The sequence below is a fragment of the Ichthyophthirius multifiliis genome (genome assembly GCF_000220395.1).
Source record: "Ichthyophthirius multifiliis unplaced genomic scaffold scaff_1120509251417, whole genome shotgun sequence".
Lineage (NCBI taxonomy): Eukaryota > Ciliophora > Oligohymenophorea > Hymenostomatida > Ichthyophthirius > Ichthyophthirius multifiliis.
Genome location: NW_004085894.1, coordinates 1 through 25,364, shown reverse-complemented (window position 1 = coordinate 25,364; position 25,364 = coordinate 1). Strand labels below are relative to the sequence as shown.

At 16.2% G+C, this 25,364-nt stretch overlaps 5 protein-coding genes across 5 annotated transcripts, besides 47 other annotated features; 2 read left to right on the top strand and 3 right to left on the bottom strand. All coding sequences in view use genetic code 6, as the record gives it.

The window, feature by feature from the left end:
* Positions 1-141: 141 nt before the first annotated feature.
* Positions 142-179: a microsatellite.
* A 318-nt stretch (positions 180-497) lies between these two features.
* Positions 498-544: a microsatellite.
* A 920-nt stretch (positions 545-1,464) lies between these two features.
* Positions 1,465-1,500: a microsatellite.
* A 273-nt stretch (positions 1,501-1,773) lies between these two features.
* Positions 1,774-1,900: a microsatellite.
* Positions 1,821-1,905: a microsatellite.
* Positions 1,906-1,956: 51 nt separating this feature from the next.
* Positions 1,957-2,001: a microsatellite.
* Positions 1,964-2,007: a microsatellite.
* Positions 2,008-3,629: 1,622 nt separating this feature from the next.
* Positions 3,630-4,359, bottom strand: IMG5_199230 (ribosomal protein, putative; the record flags this gene model as incomplete). The annotated part of the gene is made up of 1 exon (XM_004024079.1): positions 3,630-4,359. The coding sequence occupies one exon, from the start codon at positions 4,357-4,359 to the stop codon at positions 3,745-3,747; it is 615 nt and encodes a 204-aa protein (XP_004024128.1). The 3' UTR covers positions 3,630-3,744.
* Positions 3,646-3,683: a microsatellite.
* Positions 4,359-4,409: a microsatellite.
* Positions 4,410-4,531: 122 nt separating this feature from the next.
* Positions 4,532-4,596: a microsatellite.
* Positions 4,541-4,601: a microsatellite.
* Positions 4,602-4,729: 128 nt separating this feature from the next.
* Positions 4,730-4,849: a microsatellite.
* Positions 4,731-4,844: a microsatellite.
* Positions 4,733-4,836: a microsatellite.
* Positions 4,746-4,849: a microsatellite.
* Positions 4,748-4,879: a microsatellite.
* Positions 4,751-4,847: a microsatellite.
* Positions 4,787-4,847: a microsatellite.
* A 9-nt stretch (positions 4,880-4,888) lies between the features above and the next one.
* Positions 4,889-4,926: a microsatellite.
* A 2,178-nt stretch (positions 4,927-7,104) lies between these two features.
* Positions 7,105-7,194: a microsatellite.
* A 784-nt stretch (positions 7,195-7,978) lies between these two features.
* Positions 7,979-8,017: a microsatellite.
* Positions 8,018-8,047: 30 nt separating this feature from the next.
* Positions 8,048-8,095: a microsatellite.
* Positions 8,096-8,809: 714 nt separating this feature from the next.
* On the top strand, positions 8,810-10,740 carry IMG5_199220 (nucleotide-sugar transporter, putative; the record flags this gene model as incomplete). The annotated part of the gene is made up of 2 exons (XM_004024078.1): positions 8,810-9,104; positions 10,232-10,740. 2 exons carry the CDS (start codon positions 8,810-8,812, stop codon positions 10,738-10,740), a joined length of 804 nt encoding a protein of 267 aa, XP_004024127.1.
* Positions 9,437-9,495: a microsatellite.
* Positions 9,437-9,498: a microsatellite.
* Positions 9,449-9,498: a microsatellite.
* Positions 9,524-9,613: a microsatellite.
* Positions 9,549-9,613: a microsatellite.
* Positions 9,568-9,632: a microsatellite.
* Positions 9,671-9,727: a microsatellite.
* Positions 9,784-9,846: a microsatellite.
* A 1,074-nt stretch (positions 10,741-11,814) lies between the features above and the next one.
* Positions 11,815-11,896: a microsatellite.
* Positions 11,897-14,212: 2,316 nt separating this feature from the next.
* Positions 14,213-14,255: a microsatellite.
* A 406-nt stretch (positions 14,256-14,661) lies between these two features.
* Positions 14,662-14,722: a microsatellite.
* A 1,656-nt stretch (positions 14,723-16,378) lies between these two features.
* Positions 16,379-16,422: a microsatellite.
* Positions 16,420-16,478: a microsatellite.
* A 1,005-nt stretch (positions 16,479-17,483) lies between these two features.
* Positions 17,484-17,552: a microsatellite.
* Positions 17,553-17,702: 150 nt separating this feature from the next.
* Positions 17,703-19,380, top strand: IMG5_199210 (hypothetical protein; the record flags this gene model as incomplete). Its single annotated transcript, XM_004024077.1, has 2 exons — positions 17,703-18,633; positions 18,689-19,380. 2 exons carry the CDS (start codon positions 17,703-17,705, stop codon positions 19,378-19,380), a joined length of 1,623 nt encoding a protein of 540 aa, XP_004024126.1.
* Positions 17,802-17,852: a microsatellite.
* Positions 17,803-17,853: a microsatellite.
* Positions 17,805-17,854: a microsatellite.
* Positions 17,806-17,864: a microsatellite.
* A 537-nt stretch (positions 19,381-19,917) lies between the features above and the next one.
* Positions 19,918-21,080, bottom strand: IMG5_199200 (hypothetical protein; the record flags this gene model as incomplete). The annotated part of the gene is made up of 4 exons (XM_004024076.1): positions 19,918-20,253; positions 20,304-20,520; positions 20,563-20,829; positions 20,870-21,080. The coding sequence occupies 4 exons, from the start codon at positions 21,078-21,080 to the stop codon at positions 19,926-19,928; spliced, it is 1,023 nt and encodes a 340-aa protein (XP_004024125.1). The 3' UTR covers positions 19,918-19,925.
* Positions 21,081-22,421: 1,341 nt separating this feature from the next.
* Positions 22,422-22,512: a microsatellite.
* Positions 22,422-22,548: a microsatellite.
* Positions 22,431-22,483: a microsatellite.
* Positions 22,515-22,567: a microsatellite.
* A 293-nt stretch (positions 22,568-22,860) lies between these two features.
* Positions 22,861-22,899: a microsatellite.
* Positions 22,900-23,740: 841 nt separating this feature from the next.
* On the bottom strand, positions 23,741-24,446 carry IMG5_199190 (hypothetical protein; the record flags this gene model as incomplete). Its single annotated transcript, XM_004024075.1, has 2 exons — positions 23,741-23,962; positions 24,043-24,446. 2 exons carry the CDS (start codon positions 24,444-24,446, stop codon positions 23,851-23,853), a joined length of 516 nt encoding a protein of 171 aa, XP_004024124.1. The 3' UTR covers positions 23,741-23,850.
* A 681-nt stretch (positions 24,447-25,127) lies between these two features.
* Positions 25,128-25,160: a microsatellite.
* Positions 25,161-25,316: 156 nt separating this feature from the next.
* Positions 25,317-25,364: a microsatellite.

The window sequence follows — 25,364 nt, the reverse complement described above, 5'->3', positions numbered from 1 at the left end:
TACTAAGGATTTATTCACGTTTTTCTCGGCGGATTTGTATTAATTTTTACTCGATTTTGTTTTAAAGTTCTTTTTTAAAAGGAGATTTATAATATTTACCTTCAATCATTTTACTTTTTTTCTTTGTTTAATTAAAAATTCAAAAAATATTTTATTTAAAAAATATATATTTATTAAAATGATAATTTATATACTGAGTTTATATATATATTATCAATATTAAAAATTGTAATATAAATAAAAGATAAAATATAAATTTTTAAAATTCTAATTATTAAAGACTAAAAATAATTTTTATTAAATAAATAAATACTATAAATATTTTATTATTATACTAAATAAATTTATTATTGCATATGTTTTACATATATCATAACATTATAATTAAAAATCAATATTATAATAGAAAAAGTAATATGATTAACATATAAAAAATTACATTTAAAAGTTTTATTAAAATAAACTAACAAAAAATACATATAAATTAAAGATTAAATAATAAAAAAGTAAAAAACGAAGAAAAACAATAAAAAAGAAATAAAAATAAATATATAATAATAAAATAAAACAAGATTTCATATAAATAAATCAGTAAAAAAGGATGAAATTAAAAACTAAAACGAAGAAAGTTCATTATAAACTTTATCGTCATTATGTTCATAATAAGAATATAATTAGAATGGAAACGTTAGGAATAAGATTCTAAAAATTCATAAATATATTTTGAAATTTTGAAGACTTATAATAATTATAATAAACATAAAATAATTAATTTTAGAATTATGAAAATATATAAATCAATATATAAATAAAGAAGATATAGCTTTTATTTCTTATTATAATTATTTTGGGTTTATTAGAGGTATTTATTTATAATAAATAATGAAAGTCTTATTTTTAATATTAAGAACGATCTTCTTAATGTTTAGTATTTTAATAAATGAAAATTATGATAATTTAATTCGATTTTATCAAATATTTAAAATTGTTAAACACTTAAATGATTATATTTGTATATTTGCGTTTTTATTAACCTCTAAAAAAATAGATTTTAAATAAGTAATTAATATAAAATATTTAAATATATATACTAAAATGCAAAAAAAAATTAGTATTTTTTTAAAAAAAATTTATAAAAATACAATAACAATAATAAAGGCAAATCTATCTTTAGTCTTAGATTTATTTTGATTTACTAAAATCTTATTATTCTTTTCTGATACAAATTTTCAGAAAAAATTTTATTGACTTAATTAAAAAAATATTTTTATTTAAACTTATGATTAGGATTTTTTTATAGCATCAAAATTAGTATTTAGGTCGATTAATAAAATAAAAAATCAAGTTAAAAAATAAATAATAAAAAAAGGAAATAAGAAGAATCATAAATGTTTTTATACTTAATTACAAAGTATAGTTATCAAAACATAATAAATAACAAAAAAATAAGATAATTTATTAGATTAAAAATTAAAATAAAAAATAAAATAAAAAAAAAATTATATTATCTTGAAAATTAAAAGTATTAATAAATAAAAAATTTAATATTAAAAAAAAAGGAAAATCCAAAAAAAAAAAAATATAAATATATATATATATATATATAAAAATAAAAATAAAAAAAATAAAAAAATAAATAATTATTAAAATATATGTAAATAAAATAATTTATTAAAAAGTAAATTAAAAAATATAAATAAATTTTATAATAAAATATTGAAAAAAAAGAAGTCAATTTGAGCAATAAAATTTTATAGTATAATTTATGTAAATTAAAAAAAATAATAAAAAAATAATGAATAACTAAGAAAAAAAATTATTAAATAAATAAATAAATAAATAAATAAATAAATAAATAAATAAATAAATAAATAAATTAATAAATAAATAAATAAATAAATAAATTATGTCATAAATTAATATTATTATTTTTTTATTTGATTTTTCAGAAAACTAATATTTCTTTTTTTATTATTTTTTTTTTATATATTTCTTTTTTATTTTTTTGTACATATTTATATTAAATAAGTTTTATAATTTTCAATAATATAAATAGATATATTTTAATTTTTAAATATAAATATTTTAATCATATATATCATTTAATTAATTTTAATTTCATTCATAATATAAAAATTCTATTAAGTTGTTTCTAGCTACTCTATCTCTACATATAATATATTTTATTAAATTTTTTATTACAAACATTATTTCTTGTATTGAATCTCTATAAAAAACTCCTATAGCAATTAATACAATACAAATAAAAAAAACTAATAATATAAATATATAGTTTTAATAATTTATTTAATAATATTGATTATAGTCTTTTAATGTGGCACCTATCCCAATAATTTCGCTTTTATTATTATAAAAACTATAATAATATTCTAGGAAAGGTATACCTAAAATAATTTTTTTTCCTTTAATAACCATTAGATTTGTTTTACATTATAACATTTTTTTTTAAGTTATTAGATAGCATTGATTTGCATACATTTTTGATTATAAAATGATTTAAAAATTTTCATTTTATTAAAATATTAATTCTGGTAATATTTCAAAATCTTTATTTTTGTTTAAATTTTATTTTAGAATTACATAATTTTCTTTATTTAAATATGATTTTAAGTATTTTAAATGTTAACTAAAAATTTTATACTCTTCTTAATTTATTCCTATATAATTATTTATTGTAGAAAAAATTACTTCTTTTTGAATGGCATACATATTTTGATTTATCTGTAAATTCTATACTTTTATACTCCAAATTTAATGACTTGTTGAATGAGCATAATTAAATTTCCTTAAATAAATTAGATTTATATTATATCCCCCAATTATTATGAAAGGCCGAGTTTCAAAAGTTTCTTAAGTTAAATATATTGAAAAAAAATTAGAATCTATTTTATATTTTATAGATATGTCATCTAATATTGAATAATTATCTTATAAATTTAAATTAGAAAGATTATTTTTATTTTTTATTTTTTTTGCTTGTTGCTTTCTACCTAACCCTAATTATCCTTTTATTGAGAAATCTTACTTAAATATTTTACTTCCGGTAATATAAATATCTATTTGATTAAACTAATTTGAACCTTAAAATTTTATGATTGCTTTTTTAAAAACTTTGAATTTATATACAGAATACTCTCCATTTAATTAAACTATTTGTCCTTAATTTTATTGATATAATTATTCATCTTATATGATTGTATATTCACTATTTATATTTGGCAATATCAAATAATCTTTTTGATTTTATTCAATATAAATTTACGTGACATAATATTTATTCTGGATATTAAATAGGTTTATATAATAATATAAAAAAGGCGAATTATTATTATTTTAATTTGTCACCGTGCTTTTTTATTTTTAAATTAATACTTTTAAGAATATAAATAAATATATATATATTTTTAATTTTTATATTATATACTTTATTAAATGAAGTAAGACCTGAATATAATATTTATATTTTAAGTACTTTCTTTTTTAAAAATGAAAGTTGGGCATTTTCTCTTTATTTAGATAATATTGTTTTTACTTTTATTTAATTAATATTTATAAATAATATAAATACATATAAAGAATAATAGATTAAAAAAAGTAAAAAATAACTTAGAACTATTAATGTTTAAATAATTTTTTTTGTAAAAATAATTTTTTTTTGTAAATTATATAATATTAAAAACAAATTATTTTTATATTTGTATATTATTAAATAAAATAAGAGCTTCATCTGTATCTTCTAAATTTAAGCATTTATCTTTATCTCCAATTTCCCTTCTTGGAAGGTCTAATGCTCTTAGCTTTATTTCCTTTAACTCTTAAACCTCTTCCTTTTTTACCAGCAGAAGTTAACCCTCTTAATTCTCTGTGTTTATGGGTAGCATTGCAAATCCAATTAATTCTAGGATCGTTTTTGATTGCATTATGAGATGGATCAGCCAAAATAACTTCGTAATATTTATAAGTACCATCTTAACCAACCCAATAAGAATTCAAAACTCTTAGTTCAGGCACTCTTTTTCCTACTCTTTCTTCAGCACAAGATCTGAGATTTCTTGCATATTTTAATTAAGTAACACCGATACTTGAAGGTTTTCCGTATACAATACCTTTTGATACAGGTCTTTTTCTTCCTCCTCTTCTTACTCTAACTCTCCAAATACAATATCCTTATTTGCTTTTATATCCTAATTATTTGGCTTTGCTAGGTCTTGAAGATTAGCTTACTCTGTGAATTACAGGTAATTATCTGTATTCCCAAGTTCTTAAACGTAAAATAAATGACATAAGATCAGATTGCTTCTTTCTCCATAATTCTTCTAAATATTTGTAAGCTCCCATTTTTTTTATATATATTATATTTATTATTTATTATATATGTTTTTTTTATTTTTTTCTTCTTTTATTATCTAAAATATATTTTATATGTTTATAAATTTAGACCTATATTATAAAAAAATAAAAAATAAATTTTGCTATAAATATTAGTATTTATAATTTTTATTAATTGAATTAAATTAAAATAAAATATATCAAACAAAATAAAATTATATAAAATAAATTAAAATAAATAAAATATATATTTATTTAATTATTTATTATTTTATTTTGTATTATATTATTAATAATTATATCTTTTTATTTTTCTTTAATATTTGAAAATAAATATTTATTATTAAATTTTTTTGTCATTTTTAAAAAAATTTGAACAATTTTTATTTTTTAGCTTTTTATTTTTATTTTTAATATATTTTATATTTTATTATCATTTATATTTTTTTATTATTATTTTTATTATTTCATTATTTTTTTTTTATTTTTTTTTTATTTTCTTAAATTGATTTTATTTTTTAATTTATTTAATAATACAAATAATTTATTATAAATTTATTTATAATAATTTATTATTATTATAATTAATTTAAAAATATATATTTTTGTTTTTATTTTTTTTAAATGGAATATTTTTTAAAATTAGAAAAAATTTTAGTAAATGAAAAATATTAATTAATATCTGATGATGTTAAATATCTATTATTTTTTTATAACTCTTAAAATCTAGAATAATAATAACTATTGCGATAATAATCTAGTTATTTATCAAAAAATATTTTTATAAATATTAGTGATATAATAAAAATTTAATAATTTTTTATTAAAAAAATAGATATGTTATTTAACTCTAGTGTATTTGGTTGCATATTAGGATTCACATTATCTTTAAGTTTACGAAAATAACTACCTATTTAATTTGGTGAAATGTCTGCAAAAAGAATAATACTTGATTCTATTTTTATTTTAGGTGGATATACAATGTTTAGTAAATAAGCAACTTACAAAGTCCACAAAAATTTATTTTAGTTTAGACGAGAACTAATAGATAATTGTGATGAAAAATATTTAAAACACAAACTTTAATAAAAAAAAATTACGTAAATTTGTAAAATAATTCTTAAGAAATTTTCAAGGATATATTTATAAGTTAATCAGAATTATAATAATGGATAAATAAAAATGAACAAGTAGCATTATTATTTGACTTAACAAGAGATAATTTATTATAAAATAAGTGAATAATACAAATAATAATTAATATCTATATATGATAATATCTATATTTTTAATATAATTTTACTTCTTAATTATTCTGTATATTTGTTTAAATTTTAAATTTATTATATTTATATTTCCTTAATTTTTATCATATTAGTAGGAATATAATATACTATTTTCAATTTAAAAAATTTCTGATATTTTTGAAAATTTATGTATAAAAAGGCTTAAATAATTTATAATTCATCCAAAAACAATATTTCTTATAATAATTAAATTTTGATAATTATATATTAAGTTACTGATAATAAATAAATTGATAATTTTAGAATTATTTAAAAAGTTTTTCAATTTTATATCTTATTATTTATTTTTTCAATAGAATCGTTAAAATTTTACATATTTTTAACAAGCAAATAATTTGATGATATAGTTATTTAAGGAATTTAAATAAATAACAATTCATTAAAAAATTAATTAAATTAAATAAAATAATATAATATAATAAATAATATAATTTTTTTTTATGTATATTATATTTAATATACTTTAAATTATTTTTAAGACTATATTATATAGTTTTTATGTTATAATATAATTAATTATTAATTGCTTAATAAAAATAAAAGGTTAAAAAATACAAAAATGGATTTATATTTTATTCCTTACCATAAATAATATAGAAAATAAATTGTAATTATATTATATAGAGAATTAATAAAATAAGCAAAATTATTTAATGATGAATACACAAATTAATTTTATTTATCCCTATTTTCATAACAATTTAGAATAAAAAGAACTGTGAATAAAGAATACTAATTTTTTGAAGAACTTACATTAGGAAGAAGTGTTTTAAATATGTTTTATGAAGCAAATTATTAATAAAATCAAGTAAAATATAATTTAATTATTTTTATAAAAATAATAATTTTGTACTTTGCTATAATTAAAAGAATCAAATCCAAAAAATATTAAGAATAGCTCATAAACAAAGTTATTTTATTATATTTGATGATATAAAAAATTAATAAATAATCTCTTAATAAACAAATGCAAACTTATAATGGAACAGAATCCTTTCATAAAGTAAACAATATCAAAAATTAAATTATTAATAGAAAAATTTCGTTTATAATATAATTGAAAAATGTATTCGCCCAACAATCTTATCTAAATAAAAATAATATAATACAATTTAAGAATATTTCGAAGATAAAAAATCAGAAAGTAATATTAGTTTATATAATATAAAATTTTTTTATATTCATAAATTATAGAATAAGAAAATGTAATTTAAAATTATAATCAATAAAACAAAGAAATTATTGAAAAAATTGAAAAAACTTCTATTTATTACTAAAAACATTTGGCTCAAATATTAAATTTTAATAATACGTTATTTAAAGATAATAAACGTAAAAATATCCTATAAAATAATAATTTTTTATAATTTATTGATTAAAAAAAATTAATCATTCCTATATAACTTCCTGAAGAAATTGAAAAATGAATAGCTAAAAATAAACTTAATATTAAATATAAAATAATAATACATTATTAAATAAAATATTAAAAATATATTTTAAATAAAAATACAAAATTTTTAATAAATATAAAATATTTATTTTAATTTTTTTTTATAAAAAATTAATAATTTATTTCATTTTTAAGTATTTTATTATTTCTAAAAAATATTATTTCTTTTATTTTCACATTCTTCAATATATTAAAATAAGGCAGATTTGCTTTATTAATTTTTTAAAATTTTAGGTTTTCCAATAATGAAATTATTATTAAGTTTTTTACATTTAATAGTAACTATATTACTAAATAGTGTTTCTTTTTACTTAAATTATTTTTTATTTCTTTTTATTCAAAAGTAGAGATTAGTTTTTAAAATGCAAATTATTTTTTTATCGTATAATCTATTTACAAATAACTTAACTAGCCACTTCTTTTTATATTTTTTATATTATTTAAATCAGTTTTTTCATCATTAATACTATCTCCTGTATCATGAGAAGCGAAAACATTAGTAGCTCCTTTAATTAAGGTTGACTAATCGATTAATAAAGGGCTATCTTCTATTGTTAAATCATTTCCTTTTTTATCTAGATGCTCAGATATAGATTAAATTTCTAAATTTTAATTTTTTCTAATTAGTTTACCTAGTAATTTATCTTTAATTATGTTAAAAAGAGGAGCTAAATTTTTTATTTGTTAAAGTTCTTTTGCATGCATTATTTAATTTTTTCTTTTTAATATTTTTTATAATAATTATAAACGGTTTGGAACTGTTTCTATGCGCATTAAGGCATCATTTATATATTTACTATTATTTAAATCTCTAATATTATTAAAAACTTATTATATTTAAAAACAGTCTTTATTTTTTAGTTCTTACATTTTTTTATTATTTTTATTTTTATTTTAGTTTTATTTTACTATAAATATATTAAATAGCAATAATATTAAAATATAAAATAAATAAAAATTTATATAATAAATAAAAAATATAAAAGAATTTTTAAATATTTACAAATGCATATTTTATTACTAGTAATGGTATTTTCAGGATCAATCAGTACAATATTATTTAAATTACAAAACTCAACCAAAATTAATGATGCATATTTTTATCATCCTTTTATGTAAGTATTTTAAATGTTTATAGCAGAATTATTTTGTTTTTTTGTATTCATAATTATAAATAAAAAAATTCTTAATAAAAACAGAAATGTAATAAACCTTATTTTTTTTAATAATTTCTTCTTTTTGTGATTTCACGACATGCTTATTGTAATAATATGCGCTTATATTCATAAGTCCATCGATATATTAAATATTAAGGGCAGGAACGATAGTAATAACAGCAGTATTTAGTGTATATTTTTTGAACAAAAAACTTTAAAAATAACATATTATAGGGTGCTTTTTGACAATATCTGGAATATTATTTACAAGTATATTGTCATTAATGTTTTCGAATAATATACATAAAAAAACAGAAAAGCAATCATATGAGTTATTTGCAATAATATTAATGTTTATATCTTTAATAACAAATTCAGCATAATATATAATATAAGAAAAAACACTTTAGAAATACGCATTTAATCCTCTTGAAATGGTAGGTATTGAAGGTATTTCTGGGATAACGATTTGTAGTATTTTTTTGCCAATATTAAGTTCTATAAATTGTAATTTCGACCATACTATATGTCAAAATTTATATATGGAATAACCACAACTTTATATAGATTAAATATATCATTCGTAGAATTTAAAAATAATTATTTTTGCTGGAATTATTGCTACAGCTTGTCTTAATGTAACTGGTATTAGTATTACTAAAAATGCTTCTGCTTTGACAAGAACTGTTGCTGATGTTTTAAGAACTATATGTGTGTGGATTATTGGGATTATTTTAAGTATTACTTTAGGATAAAGTAATTAAGACTTTTTATGGGAAAACCTTTAGGTAGTATATGTTTCAGGATAATTTTTCGCATTCTTAATTATTTGTTTAGGTAATCTTATCTATAATAAAGTGTTATTTAATAAATATTTTTGTGATTAAAATTTCGAAAATCAAAGTCTTATTTAAAAAGAAAATGAAATGGAATAAATTAATTTTTATATAAAATGAATTTATTTTTATGTTTTATATATAAAGATATTTATTTGATTTTCATTTTATTTTATTATTTAATTAAACTCATATTATTAAGTTATTAATAAATAAAATAATATTACATATTTATTATTCCAAAAATAAAAAAAATAGAAGTCAATATTTAAATAAAATAAATTATTATATTGTGTAAAAAAACAAAAATTATTATCTTTATAAAAAGATAATAAAAATATATTTTTAAATTTAAAAAAAAAAATAATATTAAATAGTAAAAAAAAAAATATATTCTTGTTAAATATTTTTTGATAACTCATAAAAAAAAATTTTATCAAAAAGTATATTTATATAAAAAAATTAAATAAAAATAATATTTATAATAAAAAAATAAAAAATTAATATTTAAGTAATACATAAAATAAAATATACAAAATATTAAAAATTATAATTATTATATAAAACTAATACTAAAAAAATTATTTATAATATTAAAAAAAAAATTAAATATATTAAAAAAATAAAGGAATAAAAATAAAAAAAATAAAAGTAAAAGTAAAAGATATATATAAATAAAGAAATATAATATAAATATAAATATAAATATAAATATAAATATAAATATAAATATAAATATAAATTTATAAAAAAAACTATTTTACTAAAAACATTAAATTAAATGTAATATGTTATTATGAACTTGATTTTTATACCATCTATATTTAAAGGATTTTTTAATCATCTCTTTATGATTTTGCGTTTTTAGCGCATTATAATAACTATTTTTTACAATTTTTTTAACTGGATTCTCTTTCCTCCCTTATTTCTCTACTTTATTAGTTTTAATAATCATGTATTATTATTTTAAAAGATATATCATCTTATTTTATTTAATGTAAAAATTACCTTATTTTCTCTCTTCAAAAAATGTTTGAAAAGGAATATTTTTTTATTTCTAACCACTCTAGTTTCTTTTTAAAAAGTAAAAAAAAAGAAATTATCAAAAAAAAAAATCTATTTGTATAGAATAGTAATTAGATTATAATAAATCCTCTAAGAATATTTTAGGTAATTCTTAAACCGCCTCTTTAGATAGTGTTCTTTTTGAATTCTCCTCTATAAACCACACTAACCCTTTAACAGATATTTTTTTACCCTCTGATTAAATTCAGAAAAGATGCCTTTTAAATGGCGTGAAAAAATCTTTTGGTGCTAAATCTTCAAATTATATACTCTCTACCAAACCTTCCTAAATAGCAACTAAGACTAACATAGTTTCTGCAAATCCCTTTTAGCCCTCTTAAATAGTTTTTCAGAATTCTCATTAGACCTATTACTCTTTCTTTCTGAAACTCATTTCTGCCCTATAGAAAGTCTTACAGAATTTCAATGATTATAATATTCTAAAACCTTAAAACATTACCTATCTTTTCCTCTACTAGGGTAAGAAAATTTCCTTTGATATTAACTCTAAATTATTCTCTATAAATAATTAAGAATTATCTTTGAATAAGAGCTCTAACTTTTTATAGTGAAAGAAATCTTTCGCTCCCTCTGTGATCTCCATTATGAAAAATAATTCCCCTTGACTCTATTGCGTTCCCCGAAGACAAGCTATTATAAAATAGAGAAACTTTCTCCCTTATCTACAGGCAAAGTCAAAAAATTAAGGATGAAATTTCTTCTTTTTTCTATGAATAGTTAAGGCCTTAAGATTAAAAAAACCAAAGTAAAAATGGATTTCGACTGTTACCCTTAGGAATTTTAGTACTTCTGTGGAGATTCTCGACATAGAAGACCATTTAAAAACTATATCTCCTTTAAAGCTCACCTACCCAGTATCAAAAGTCCTAAGTTCCTGAAGGCTCTTTCCATAGTTATAAAGGAGAAAAGCTAATATTTCTTAATGGGAGATAGAAATGATGAAAAAAATCCTAACTCACATCCAACTTATTTACAAACATATAATAATATTAATTATAATAACCCCATTTTAAATTTTTTTTTTTACCCAATCAAAAATAAATTAAACTTTTTCTAACTCCTCTTCTAATCCTCTGTCTTAAATAATCCGATTTATGCTATGGAATAAAAGATCCTATAAAGGTATATAAATTTGGGACCAAATTCGCTACCTCCAACCACATGTTTTCTGCTTGCAAAAAACTCGGAGAGTAGTCAATAGTACCACGTCCTATAATATTGTTTGTCTTCTTAGATAAAACCCTGATCTCTCTTCTTAATCTCCTAATGGAAGATTAGGAGGAGGAATTTGCATTGGAATATTTAAACACTTCTCCTTCAGAAACTTATAAAATCAATTCACTAAATCTCTCTCTTCCTCTTTTGAACTCATGTACATTTAAATCACTTGCTAATTTTTTCAATTATTTGTCCTTAATATCTGCTGCACCTTATATCGTGGTGAATGTAAAAAATTTAAGGGTCTAGAAACATTTCTTATTAACTTTTTAGAAAAAAAACATAAAACTTATTTTATATTTTCTGGCGATTTGATTCTGCAAAAGCTGACTAATCCCTAGATTCCTTAAACTTACCTCTTATCCAGACGTTCTAACGTGGAAATTAAAGAACAATTAGAAACTGGCTATTCATATTTATATTTGTATTTATTTTTTTATATTTATATTTATATTTATATTTATATTTATATTTATATTTATATATATAATATTTTTTTAACTATTTTTAATATAATATATATATGATAGATTTACAATTTAAATATTTTTATTATATAAACAATTTTTTTTTTACTTATATATATAAAAAATTTTCATTTAAATTAGTATTTTTCAATATTTTAGCTTATATTTAATGTAAATATTTTATAATTCTTTTTGTTTTTTATAAATATAGATAAAAATTATTATATTTTATGTAATGATTTAAAAATATATTTTAAATATTCATATCTTTTATTTAACAGGATTACCTCTCATAATTTTTTTTTTATAATATATTTTATTTTTATTTGCCTTTTTTTTTTATTATTCTACTTTTTTTAAAGTTATTTTTTAATGCAAGTATCAGTTAGATTAATTTATTTAATAAAAATGGTTTTACAATTAAATCGTTAATATTAAAAATATATAAAAATTATGATGAATATATTTAATAATTAAAATTTTATTTTATTAATAAATTTTAATTATTTAAGCAATATAATATTTAACCAACATATAAAATTTAATTTTCATTTATTCTTTTGATAATATAATCAAATATTATATTCAAAATTAACTGTGAAATTTTAGCTTAAATTTTAACAAAAAAAAATAGTTTATTTATTCCTATTCAAATTTTTTAAATCTATTTTAAAGTAAATAAATAATTTATTAAATCTCTTTTTATATTTTTAAAAATTAGTAATAAATTATTTCCTTAAAATATCAATTAAACTTTTAATATAAATAAAAATAAAATGAATTTCAGTAATACTTTATAAAATATATTTTTTAATTATTAATAATATTTTTTTTTAATTCGAAAAAAATCTTGAATTAAAATTAAAAAATATTTCTTTTATTTCGATAAAATAAAATAAAAGACTTATTTGATTAGGAATTTTAAAAATTTAAATTCGACTTGAATTAAAAAAATTCAGGTTAAAAAACATCATATATATATTAAAATACAAATAAATTAATTTTTTTTATTCTTAAAGTGATTAATTAATATTAATTTGGTTTATTTTTATAATAAATATTTTCTTTAAAGTTATTATTTAAAACCTTTATTTAAAATAATGACCTTTAGACTATCATAAGATATAATTCGAGGTTATGTAGCAATAGGAGGTTTTTTTTAAAGTGTTATAGGTTTAATATGTATATTTCTTGGTTTGAATCGATTATTAATTAACTAAAATGAGAGTTGGATATATGATTTTTTTAGTAAAAAAAAAAGATAAACAAAAGATAAACAATAATATAAAAAAAATAAAAAAACAAAAAGAAAAAAATTAATATGATTATTTTTTAAGGGATATAAAAATATCAATTTTAGTATATGGGATATTAATGATAATTGTAGGAATATGTGGAGTAAATGGGGTTATTCACAAAAAATTCAATTTTTTATTTATTTATACAGTTGGAAATATAATATTGTTTTTATCATCAATTTCAATATTAATACTCTTACTAATTCACAAAAGAGAAGGTTTACAAGATTGCAATATATCTGAAACTTTTTAAATATATGAAAAGATTTCAAAAAGATATCAGTAAGCATAATTATGTGTCACGTGTGAGTGTTATATTTAAATAGATATTCAAAAACTTTATCCAGATTTAACAAAATTTAAAGTAACATCGATTGATACAGGTAAACCTGTAAATTCATAAGGATGTTTAAATTAAATAGATTAAAATAACTCTTTCTTAAATAAAATGGTAAAATTAGAATAATATTATAATTGTTAAGGTATATGTACAAAATATTAATACCAATTTTATTAATTTACAAGTGTCTTAAGAGGACCTCCTATTAATGAAATTTGCTACGATTCATTAAAAAAAGAAATTGATTTGGTTTATTTGAAAAAAATTACTTGCATTTCTACTAGTATTGTTTAGCTTTTAATTTCTTTATTTTTTATATATAAATAATTCTAATTATATGATAAAACTATGAGGAAAAAACAAAATGTGACAGATAGTTTTTACAAAAGAATGTCAAGAATTTGATTAAATTTTTATATGATTAATATAAATAAATTTGTAATTATTATTTATTTAATATTTTTTTCAAAACAAAAAAAAATAATAAGTAATATTTTCATTTTATAAACAAACAAAACAAAAATTTATAAAATAATAAAGTAGAAAGGTATATGCTTTGGTCATGTCATTTTCATAATATATGTATATATGCTTGCTTTTTTTAACTAAAATATAAATATATATAAACAATTTTCTTTTTTTATAATTCCAAATATATAATAGAAATCAATAATAATTCAATAAAAATCATGAGTTTTATTATTATGATTGTTAAAAATATCTATTATTATTTTTTAAAATATAAATAATTGAAAACTAATAAAATATTTTTAATACAAAGTTAGTTGAGCATTCTTAATTTTATTTTCGAAATCTTTTTATAGTTATATAAAATCAAAGTTACTTATATTAGTATTTTTCGTCATTTTTTTATGTTATTCACAGTTTTTATAGTTTTTCTTAGGAGCTCTAAATAAATACTGAAATTCTTTTTCAAATTTTGAGCTTTTTTTAGGTGTAGAATATTAGCTATGTTCTAAAAAAAATAATTATTTTTTTATTTTTATTTTTATTTTTTACCATAAAAAAGTTTCTATCTTCCAATTTAATTCCTTTTATTAAATTCAGATTAAAATGTTTAATTGTTATAGTTTGAAGAATCATCATTTTCATTTGTAAATATCATTTTTTTATTTATGGTAAAAATTAATAATTTATTTATTATTATAAAAGTAAAAGGTATAATTAAAATATTATATATAAAATAAAAAAAATATAATTAATTAATAATAATATTTATATAATTTTTACTCAATAATACTCAGTTATTAATAGAAAAAATTTTTTGGAGATTTTATAATATATATAAAAAAAAATTATTATTTTTTATAATATACTTCATAAAAAAGCATTTTTTATAAAAACAATTCTTTTTTATAAATATATATAAATATTATTTATTATATTCTTTTTTTTATTTTTTTAGCAATTTTTTTTTAAATCAAGATAATTGTATTTTGTAATAATAACTAAGTTTTTTAAAAAAATATAGAAAAAATAAAATAATGATATGAACAATTAATATATAATAATATTTTTTTTATTATTATTTTAATATAACTATATAAATTATAGACTTATTTATTTATAATATCAAAGCTATCAACATTTTTTTATCCCAAGTTATTCTCTTATTTTAAAATATTCGCTTTTGACTAATCCATATAATTATATTTCGATTGTTACTAAAATTTTATTTATATTATTTTAAATTGAATTTTCGCTACTTAGGTTTATTTTAAATTTCATTCTTATAAATTGCAATTTATCTATATCTTTTTTAGTAATTTTATAAAATTATGTGAAATTTAATAATTATTATTTAAATATGCTGATAACCAAAGATGTTTTTTGTCGTATTATTATATATTCATATTTTTAAAAATTTCTATATATAGTACTTATTATTTCTCAATAATAATTCTATCTAATTATTTTAAAAACAATAAAATTAAAAATAATATTTAAATTGAATCAAAAATAATTAATATTAATAAAATATCTTTAATTATATTTAAAATTTATTAAATATCTATATTTTTTAATTATATAAATAATCTAAATAATTATTATATAAAATTCTTTTTAATTTATTTTTTACTTCAAACCCCAAAAATAAAAGATTTTTTTTTTTAAACTTAAATGATTATCCATTTTTTATCGTCTTTTTTTTATTGAGTATTTAAAAAATTATAGATAAAATAAAAAACTTATGAATAATAATATACGAGAATATTAATATTTTTGCTTCAAAATTAATGGTAAACAGATATATGATACATAAATTAGCATATCTTTACGTCAGAGAGAAAAATTATATTTATAAGAATTCGATTCTCACAATATCGTAAGAATAAAATGATTCTAAAATTTATTTCTTCGGCCTATTAATGTACTAATACATTTAATGTCAGCAAGAGTTATATCAAAGAAGATCGAAACTCTCTGTATATTTTTTTCAAGAAATTAAACTACTTGATTTATATTGAAAATTTTCCTCCTTTTTAATTTCTTTGCTCTTAAAAAAAATTCCATTAATATTATCATATCTTCTAACACAAAGAAATACTACACATATTATATTTTAATTTTTCTTCTCCTTTCTTATAATAAAATAAACATATATAGTAATAGAATTTTTATATAAAAAATTACTGAAGGCTTATTAAAAAGAAAAGAATTAATTTATTATAATATTGTTTATTAATTTCTCCTTCACTTAACATCAATTTTTTAAAATTAATTTTTCAAAAATATTCAAAAAATCTTATAATTTTTTTCATATCCGAATTAATCAGAAAATGCTTTTTAGGGAATTATATTATATCTAAGGCAAATTATGATTTATTTTTCAAATAGATGCTAAATATATATATATATATATATATATATATATATATATATACATATTTTATTTTACTTTATTTTATCTTATGCTTTTTTTTTTTTTTATTTTATTTTATTTTGATGAATATTTTAACAATGTTTTTTTCAATATAGTATATTATTGATATTATATAATAAAATTTCTATTTTTAATTTAAATCTATGTAAAATTAAAATTATTTTATAAGTTTAAGAAATAAAATTATATAATAAATAAATATAATCATTATTATATTTTTTAAAAATATATAATATTATTTTATAAAATACTTTTATTCATTACTTTTTTTTTAACTATACTCTTTTATTATTTAATTTCAAATATAAATTTTATTAATTAAATTAAATTTTTCAATTAGTCTTTTCATTTTTTACTTTATATAAATTAATATATGTGCTTCATAATTATTACTATTTTATTAATTTATTGATATAACATATATATGTATTTATTTATTTTTATATCTAAAAATTTTTCAATTTTACAATTAATTGTAAATAATTTATAATAAATTTTTAAATGCTATTACAAATTTACTAATTATTATTTAATAAATATTACATATAAATCTTGCTTAATGATTATTTAATTTTTTTTAAAAGCTAAATCAATTTAACAGGGCAGGGCCTTTTTGTTGATTGAGTATATAATAAAAAAAGTTTATAAACATTTTTAAAACTTAATGAAGAAAAAAAGCCATTATCTATTGTTTTTCTCTTCATTTTTTTGATTTAGCTTTTAAAAAAAATAGCGAAAAAAATAAATAAAAATTAAGAACAATTAATGAATTTTCTTTATAAAATTAAATCTTAGCAGAATAATATATAAAAAAAATTAATTTTATTTATTGTAAAAAAAATAAAAATCTATTAATTGTTGCAGCGTTTGCTAATTACAAAAGTCTTATAAACTTGTTTAGAATTTCATTTAGTACTTATTTTTTTTATTACATTTGAGAATAGAGTAAGGAAAATTAATAATATTTCGGAATACTTTAAATTTGATATATATGATTTTTTAAAAATAATAGTTAAATTTTATATTTGATAACAATAATATTAATAATGATAAAATATTATAAGAATATATAAATAAAATCAAAATATACATATATTAATAAAATAAATAATAAATTATATTATTAAAAATAAAATATTATACTCTTCTATTTATTTATATATATAAAAAAATATTTTTTATTTCTGAATTTCAAAAGAAAATATATATTAATTTAGTGGGTAATTCAAATATTTTATTTCTTTAAAAAAGCTAAAAAATAAAAAAATAAAAAATAAATTAAAAAATGGTTAAAAAAGAAAAGGTTTTTTATGAAGAAGAAGATGATAACGATGAATAATAGCAAGAAGATGAGGAAGAAGAAGAAGAAATCCAATAAAAATTGAATAAAAAAAAGAATAAAAAAAAAACATAAAAAAAAAATAAGAAAAAAAAAAATTACTAAAAAGCACCTATTTAAAAAAAATAGTTAGCATTTTTTTAAACATATAAAGCAAATGAAGGTGTTCGAAAAACTAGATCAGCATTGAAAATTACAGAAGTATAGGAATAAATACCAAAGTAAAATAAAAAAATAGGCAAAAAGAAAAACTTCAACAATAAAATGCAAGCAAAATTTAAATAATAAAAAAAGAAAAATCTAGTTATGAAAAAAAAAAAAAAACCTTAAAAAAAATAAAAAGAAGAATCTGATGAAAATAAAGAAATAGAAGATGAAAATTTTCAAAATGGCGAAGAAATTTCACAATCGTATCCAAAATAAAAGTAGTTAAAAAAATCAGAATAAGAATAAGAAGAATCATCAAATTCATAAAACTCTTAAGAAAAAGAAGATGAAAATGAATATGAAGTTGAAGAAGAGGAAGAAGAGGCGGAAGAAGGCGACGAAGAAGAAGATGATGATGAAGAAATAAAAGAAGAAGAAAAACCAGTCTAAAATGCAGTAAAATAAATGACTTTTAGATCAAGAAGAGGAGAGGGAATGAAAAAATTAATCAATTAATAAAAATAAAAAGAGAATGAAAACTAAGATGATTTTTAAATTTATAATAAATATTTTGGAAATGTGGAAGTTTTATAACAAGATATAATGGGTAAAGAAAGCTCTGATGATGAAGAATTTGACGAGAAAGAATATAAAAATGTAAAGGATATTTTCGATAGTGATTTTATAGATACAAGTGAAGAAGAAGATGATGATTTTGCAGAAAGCTTTAGTTAATAAGAAGATAAAAAAAAAAAAAAAATCCCTTTTTATTTACAAAAAAATAGAAACATTTAAGAAAGTAAGCAATAGAATGTTTAAAAATATAAAGATTAATAATAGCAAGCTCAAGTAATTTAAGAAGATTTTAAAGAAAAAAGAACTTTAAGATAAAGTACAAACGAAAAGTCGATAAATTGTTAAAGTTTTTAAATTGAGAAAATTAAAAATAAATAAAAAACAAATGATGAAACTATTATTAATAATGAATAAAAACAAATATCACTTGAACAAAAATAAGAAGAAAGTGTAGCAAAAGAATAGGATCAATAAATTGGTTAAAAAAGTAAGAAGAAATATATTCATAATTTTATTTCTTAAGAAGAGCTTTTTAAAGAAGCTGTTTAAACAGAATTTTCGAATATTTTACATCTACAAAATTTATTAAAATTAGAAGAAGAAAAAAAAAAATATTAAATAAGCAAGAAAAATCAAGATTAAGGACCTAAAATAATATATAAAAATTCTTGTAAGAAAAACTAAGAAGATGAAAACGTCATTATATTTCCGAATAGAGATGTTTATTCATAAACAATAGGGAATTATTTAAAAAGAGCTTAAATAAAGAGGTATAACGAAGAGAAAAATTAATTCAAATATAAAGATCCAAAAACAAATAAATATTTTAACAATTCTGAGGAATTTTATAAATAAAGGACTATTAATTATAAATCAGAACAAAATAGATATAAGTATTTGATTAAAGTTTATAATGAACTGTAATAAAAAAAAAAAGAATTACTTGAAGAATAAGACCCTAATTGTAAATTTTTGTATTCTTCTGATGATGTAAGTTCTTCAGGAGATATTAAAAAAAAACATGAAAATAAATTAAAAAGAAAAAAACAAAAAAAATTAATAAATAATAAGGAAGATAATGTTGAAGAAATTTCTTAGGAAGATTTAGCATATTATCAAGATTCTGATTGATTATTTTTGTTTTAAAAAAACATTTTAAATCATTTAAATTAATAAATTTAATGATTGATAAATTAATATTATAATTATATTTTTTAAATTTTTACGAAGAATTAAAATATTTACAAAACTATAAAATAAACCTGTTTATAAATATAAAATTTTAAATCTTAAAATTAGATATAAAATGAAGAATAAACTTTTTTTATTTTTTTTGTTAAATTTTTAAAAAGAAATTACAGTAAAAATAAAAAAATGAATAAGTAATATTATATAATTTAATTCATATATAAATACTTATGAACAATATTAGTAAAATTAAAAATTTCATTTATTTTCATCATCATCTTCCCCAATTTCTCCACTTTTCATTATTTTTGCTGACTCAGGATCAATATCTTAAATTTATTTGCTTAAATCTTTTAAATTAAATTCTGCACTTCCTCGCTTTTTTGGTTTTGGTTAACTTTCATGATATTTCCACCCTGCGAAATTAATAATTTCAAAAGTAGAAAATATTTAATTTTAGTACTCTTATAAATTCTTATCTTTTTCTCTAAATAAACTTTCATAAATAGCAATGGTAGCATACAAAGTGTCTTTATAAATGCCGTTTCGTTAATCTAACAAACAAGAATTATCACCATTCCTTTATCTTTTTTAAAATCATTATATTTTTTAAATAATATTAATAATTAAATATACAAGTATTGCATCAAGTCTAAACAAGTATCAAAATAAAGAATTCTTTTTTCAGAAAAAACAGTGGGCAAATTATATTTCAATCTCGTAATTAAATTACCTACTTCAGTTATACTTACAAACGGGCTTACATGTTAACTAACGCCTCCACATCTTTCACTTTCTGCTAAAGTAAATGCGATTCTTAATTCTTGAAGTGTTTCTTCGCCTAAAATAGCTCCTATTATTTAATTTATTTATTTATTTTTTAATAAAATAATACCAACATGCGTTCCATCAGGCTTCAAACAATCAAGAATTCTAGAAAATGCAACAGCTAAATCATTTACATAATGTAAATTCAAATTGGATACAACTAAATCTAAACTTTCAGATTTAAATGGAAACAACTCCTCTTCAATTATTATTGGATATATTTCTACATCAGGAAAATTTTTTTTTAATTTATTGTTATTTTCTATTTCTTAAATACTCTCTTATAATAATTAACTAGAAATATCACATATAAATATTTTTTTTAATTAAACATCTTTTTTTTATATAATATATTAATATATATAAAAAAATACTATGAGGAATATGCTCTATAAATGAATTTACTGATGGACCTAAATAGGCAATATCCTAATAATTCCTTTTTATTGCTGATATATTTTCACATATGCTTTCGACTGAAAAATCATACAAAGGTTTAAGCCTGTTAGGACCAAAATTTATGCTTTTTTCTTTGTTTTTTATTAGTTTTAACCTATCAAATATTTTATTTGTGTGTTTTTTCATTTTTAATATTTAATAAAAAATTATATTTAAATGCTTTTAAGATATAATTTTATTTTTATTATTAAGTATATAAAATTAAAATAATTTATTTTTAAAAGTATAAAAAGTATAAATTAAATCTTATTTTTTTTATATATATTAATTATCAAAAAAAAATTAATAAATTTAAAAAAAGAAAGAAAATAAAAATGGACTGGACCTTCAAGAAGAAAAGGAACAAAAGGAAAAAACAAAGTTAATCATAGAACATTCAAAACAAAGCATTATAAAAGGGATGTCGATTAAATACACGAGGATATAAAAGAAGAAAACAGAGATAAATGGTTTAATTAATAAATTGATGAAGATTTACCAGGTTTAGGATAGCATTATTGCATTTATTGTGCAAGATATTTTAATGATGATAAGGGTTTATAAAGCCATTTAGATACTAAATTACATAAAAAATAAGTTAAAAAAGCAAATGAAGATCCTTATACGCATAAAGAAGCTGAAGAATGTGGAAAATACTGAAAAAATAGTTACAAATAAAAAAATATATTTACATGTGTTTGTTTTTATTAATCATTTTAGTAATAAAAAATAAAATAAAATTAAATAAACTACTAAAAGAAATAATATAAAAATTCATTTTTAATTAATATCATTAATTTGATTCATTTTCATCTATATTGAATTTGATAATGCCTATAAATTATATCTTCCTTTTATTTTTTCCAATATTCCCTATATCTTCTATCTAATTTGTTATAACAAACCCATAAACATTCATTATATCCTCTACTTTTAAAAATTTCAATACCTTCTTTTTCGTTTGTTTTTTTGCAACTTTTAGTACACATCCTCATTTTATTTTCAGATAAATAATTTATGTTATCTAAAAAGTTAATCAAATCTAAATAAGGGACTTTACATTTTTATTTACATTCTTTTAATTAAAAAATTTAATCTTCTTCTATTTTATTTATATCCTTATAACATTATTATTAACAAATGAAGTATTATTTCTATATTTATATTTTTTTTTAGTAAAATTTTATTATCTCTAATTTTACTCGTATTGGAAATAAATTTTCAAGCTTACGTTTGTTTATAATTGTTATTAATTGCTTTATTTTTATTTTACTTTGTATTGTTTATACTTCAATAAGTTACTTTTCTTATTCATTAAATTATCCATAAAACTCATCTAAATTATTATATATATTAAACATTTTAAATTATAAGTTTTTTGAAAAAAAAAAATCTTTAAATAATATATTTTTTTTTCTAAAAATAATTAAGAAAATATTATATAATTTCATAATATGGATTTTTGTTAATTAAAAAAAAAATACAATTTATTTAATATATATATGTATATATATATATATATATATATATTTATATTTATATATTTATATTTATATCTTAAATTAATATATTTAATATTAAATATTTTCTTGTTTATTTTTTTATTTATATATTTTAATTTTTTTTTTTATTTAATATAATATATAATATATAATTTTTATATATATTTGTTTTTACATTTAATATATTTACATGCTTTATATAATATTTTCATATTTAAATTATATTTATAGTTTATTAATTAATATATGAAATACTTATTATATAATAATTTTTTTTTATATATCTATTTAATATTTATTTATTTCTATTAACTAAATATTTAATTGTTTAATTATTTCAAATTTTTAATAAAAGTTATATATATTTAATAAAATATAAATTGATTGAACTTTTTCATATAATTAAACTAAAAACATTGATGTTCAAAACAATAATTTAAAAAAAAAAAAAAAAATTTAAAAAATCATATTGTAAAATATCTTTTATTTTATTTTTTTAAATTATTTTTTTTATTTTGGTTCTTATAAATTATTAAATCAATATTTATAATAAATATACCATATTTTGATTATAAAATAAAACTTAATCTTTTAAATATTCTTTTAGTTTAGAAGGTGAGTATAATTTTTTTTTACACCACAATCTGAACTAAAAAAGAATAATTTTATCACCTTTTAATATGCTTTTTCGTATTTTTATAATCTATTTATAAATATTAGCTTTTATATAATTGTTTTATTTAAACCTCTAGCTGAATATATTATATTATAAAAAAAAATGCTTGAGAAACTATTTATTAAAAAGTATATAATATGAATGTTTATTATGTAAAAATGTATGAAAAGAATATAAAAAATTAGATTGTATAAAGATTTATAAATGAATATTTAAAGTAAAAATAACATTTTTAAATAATTTAGCCTTAAATGAAAAAATTTAACTAAAAATATAAAAGTTTCAACGAAATAAAATAAAAATATAAAAATTTTTATTATGATAATAAAATGAAATTAAAAAAAAGTTATTTCTTTAATGAATTAAAAATAAAAGAAAACTATTTATTATATGCATATTTTTTTTTTTTTTTTTTGAAATTAATTATAAAAAGTAAAAAAGGATTTAAAAAAATACATAAATTAAACATAAAATTTATCTTTATTTATTTTCTAACATTTATTTAAAACCTCCTTTTTTAGTTTAAAAATTAAAAAATAATTATTATTTTTTATAAGGCACATTCTTTAAGCATCTCATTCAGATTTTTTATTTTTCTTAATCTTCTTTTATTTTTCAGGTTTACCATATTTCTTTTCATAAGCTTACATTTCCTTTTCGTATTTAGATTTAGCTTCAGCTTAGAGCTTTTCATATCTTTATTTTTCTTTTTCACCAACTTATCTCCATTAGTCAGCAATCATGGAGGTTAATACAGTAATCTTTGAATCTGGATTGGATTTCTTAAATTTTTCATAGTTATCTTGTTTGAAGAGGAAGAAGCTGGATAAAGGTCTCTTTGGAGGAGCAGGCTATTTTCATTTTATTTTAGATTATAAAAAATTAATAAAAAAAATTAATTTTAATATAATAAAATTAAATTAATTTTTACTTTATCGTCTTTTATGTCTATTATTTTCCCATTGTTAATTACTTTACTTTTTTTCTTTATTTTATTTAATTAATTTTTTTCTTTATAATTTATAGAAAGTATTAATATATTTATTATAATTTAAATTAGTATTTTATTAATTAATAAAGAAAAATTTAATATTTTATCAAAAGATCTATTTTTTGATTGGATAATCTATTAATTATTAGAATTTATTATATAATATAAATATCAAAAGAAAAATTATTATAAAACCCAAAACATATTATTTTATTGAAGATATATTAAACACAAAGATAAATTATGTATTTTATTTAAAATATTTAAATTAATTAATTTTTATATAATGAATAATTTGTTATTAATTTAATATTTAAAATTTAAAGCTATTTTATATTCTTCATTTATATAGCTAATTAATTATTTTGTTTATTTCTCGTATTTATGGTTAATTATTTTTCTAAAATTTATTACAATAACTTTAAATATCTCAGCATTTAAATATCATATTTTAGTATTTTTTATTAATAATATATTTAGTATTATTTTTTACGTTTTTACATAAAATAAATTAAATTTTGTAAACTTAATTTAAAAGAAATTCTTTATTGTTATAAATTTTAAAATGTATTTAATAGAATAATTATTAGATTGCTAAAATAATTATGATAGCTTTTAATATTATTTGCTAAAGTAATATAATATATAATAAATTTTAATTGATTACGAAAATTTCATCAAAAAAAATTCTATTTAATTTTTAATCTATTTGGAATTAAATAAAAAAGAACAAAAAATAAAAAATATTATTGTATATAATATAAATAAAGAACGAAAATCAAAAAAATTTAATATAAATATTTATTTTATAATTAACTGTATTAAAATTGAATAAACTTTTTAAAAATCCATAAAATAAGTTTTTTATGCAAAAAAGTTAGTTAGTTTTCTTCTTAAAATTGAAATATTTAATAAATAAATAAAAAATATAAAAGATTTAAAATAATTTATAAATTAAAGAGAATTTAAAATAATATTACAATTAAAATGAATGAGAAAAAATAAAATATAATAAATTAATATTAATATATATATAAATATATATATATATATATATAATGAATATTATATATTTATTTATTTTTTTATAAAATAGCAATTCTTGTTCTAGTTTTAATAAAGATTAAAAAAAATAGCAAATACAAAATATTTTTATATTTTATTAAAATATTAAAAAAAAAACTATAAGATTTTTTTTTTTAAAAAAAAAAANATATATATATATAAATGTATATACATATAAATATGTAAATATATATAAA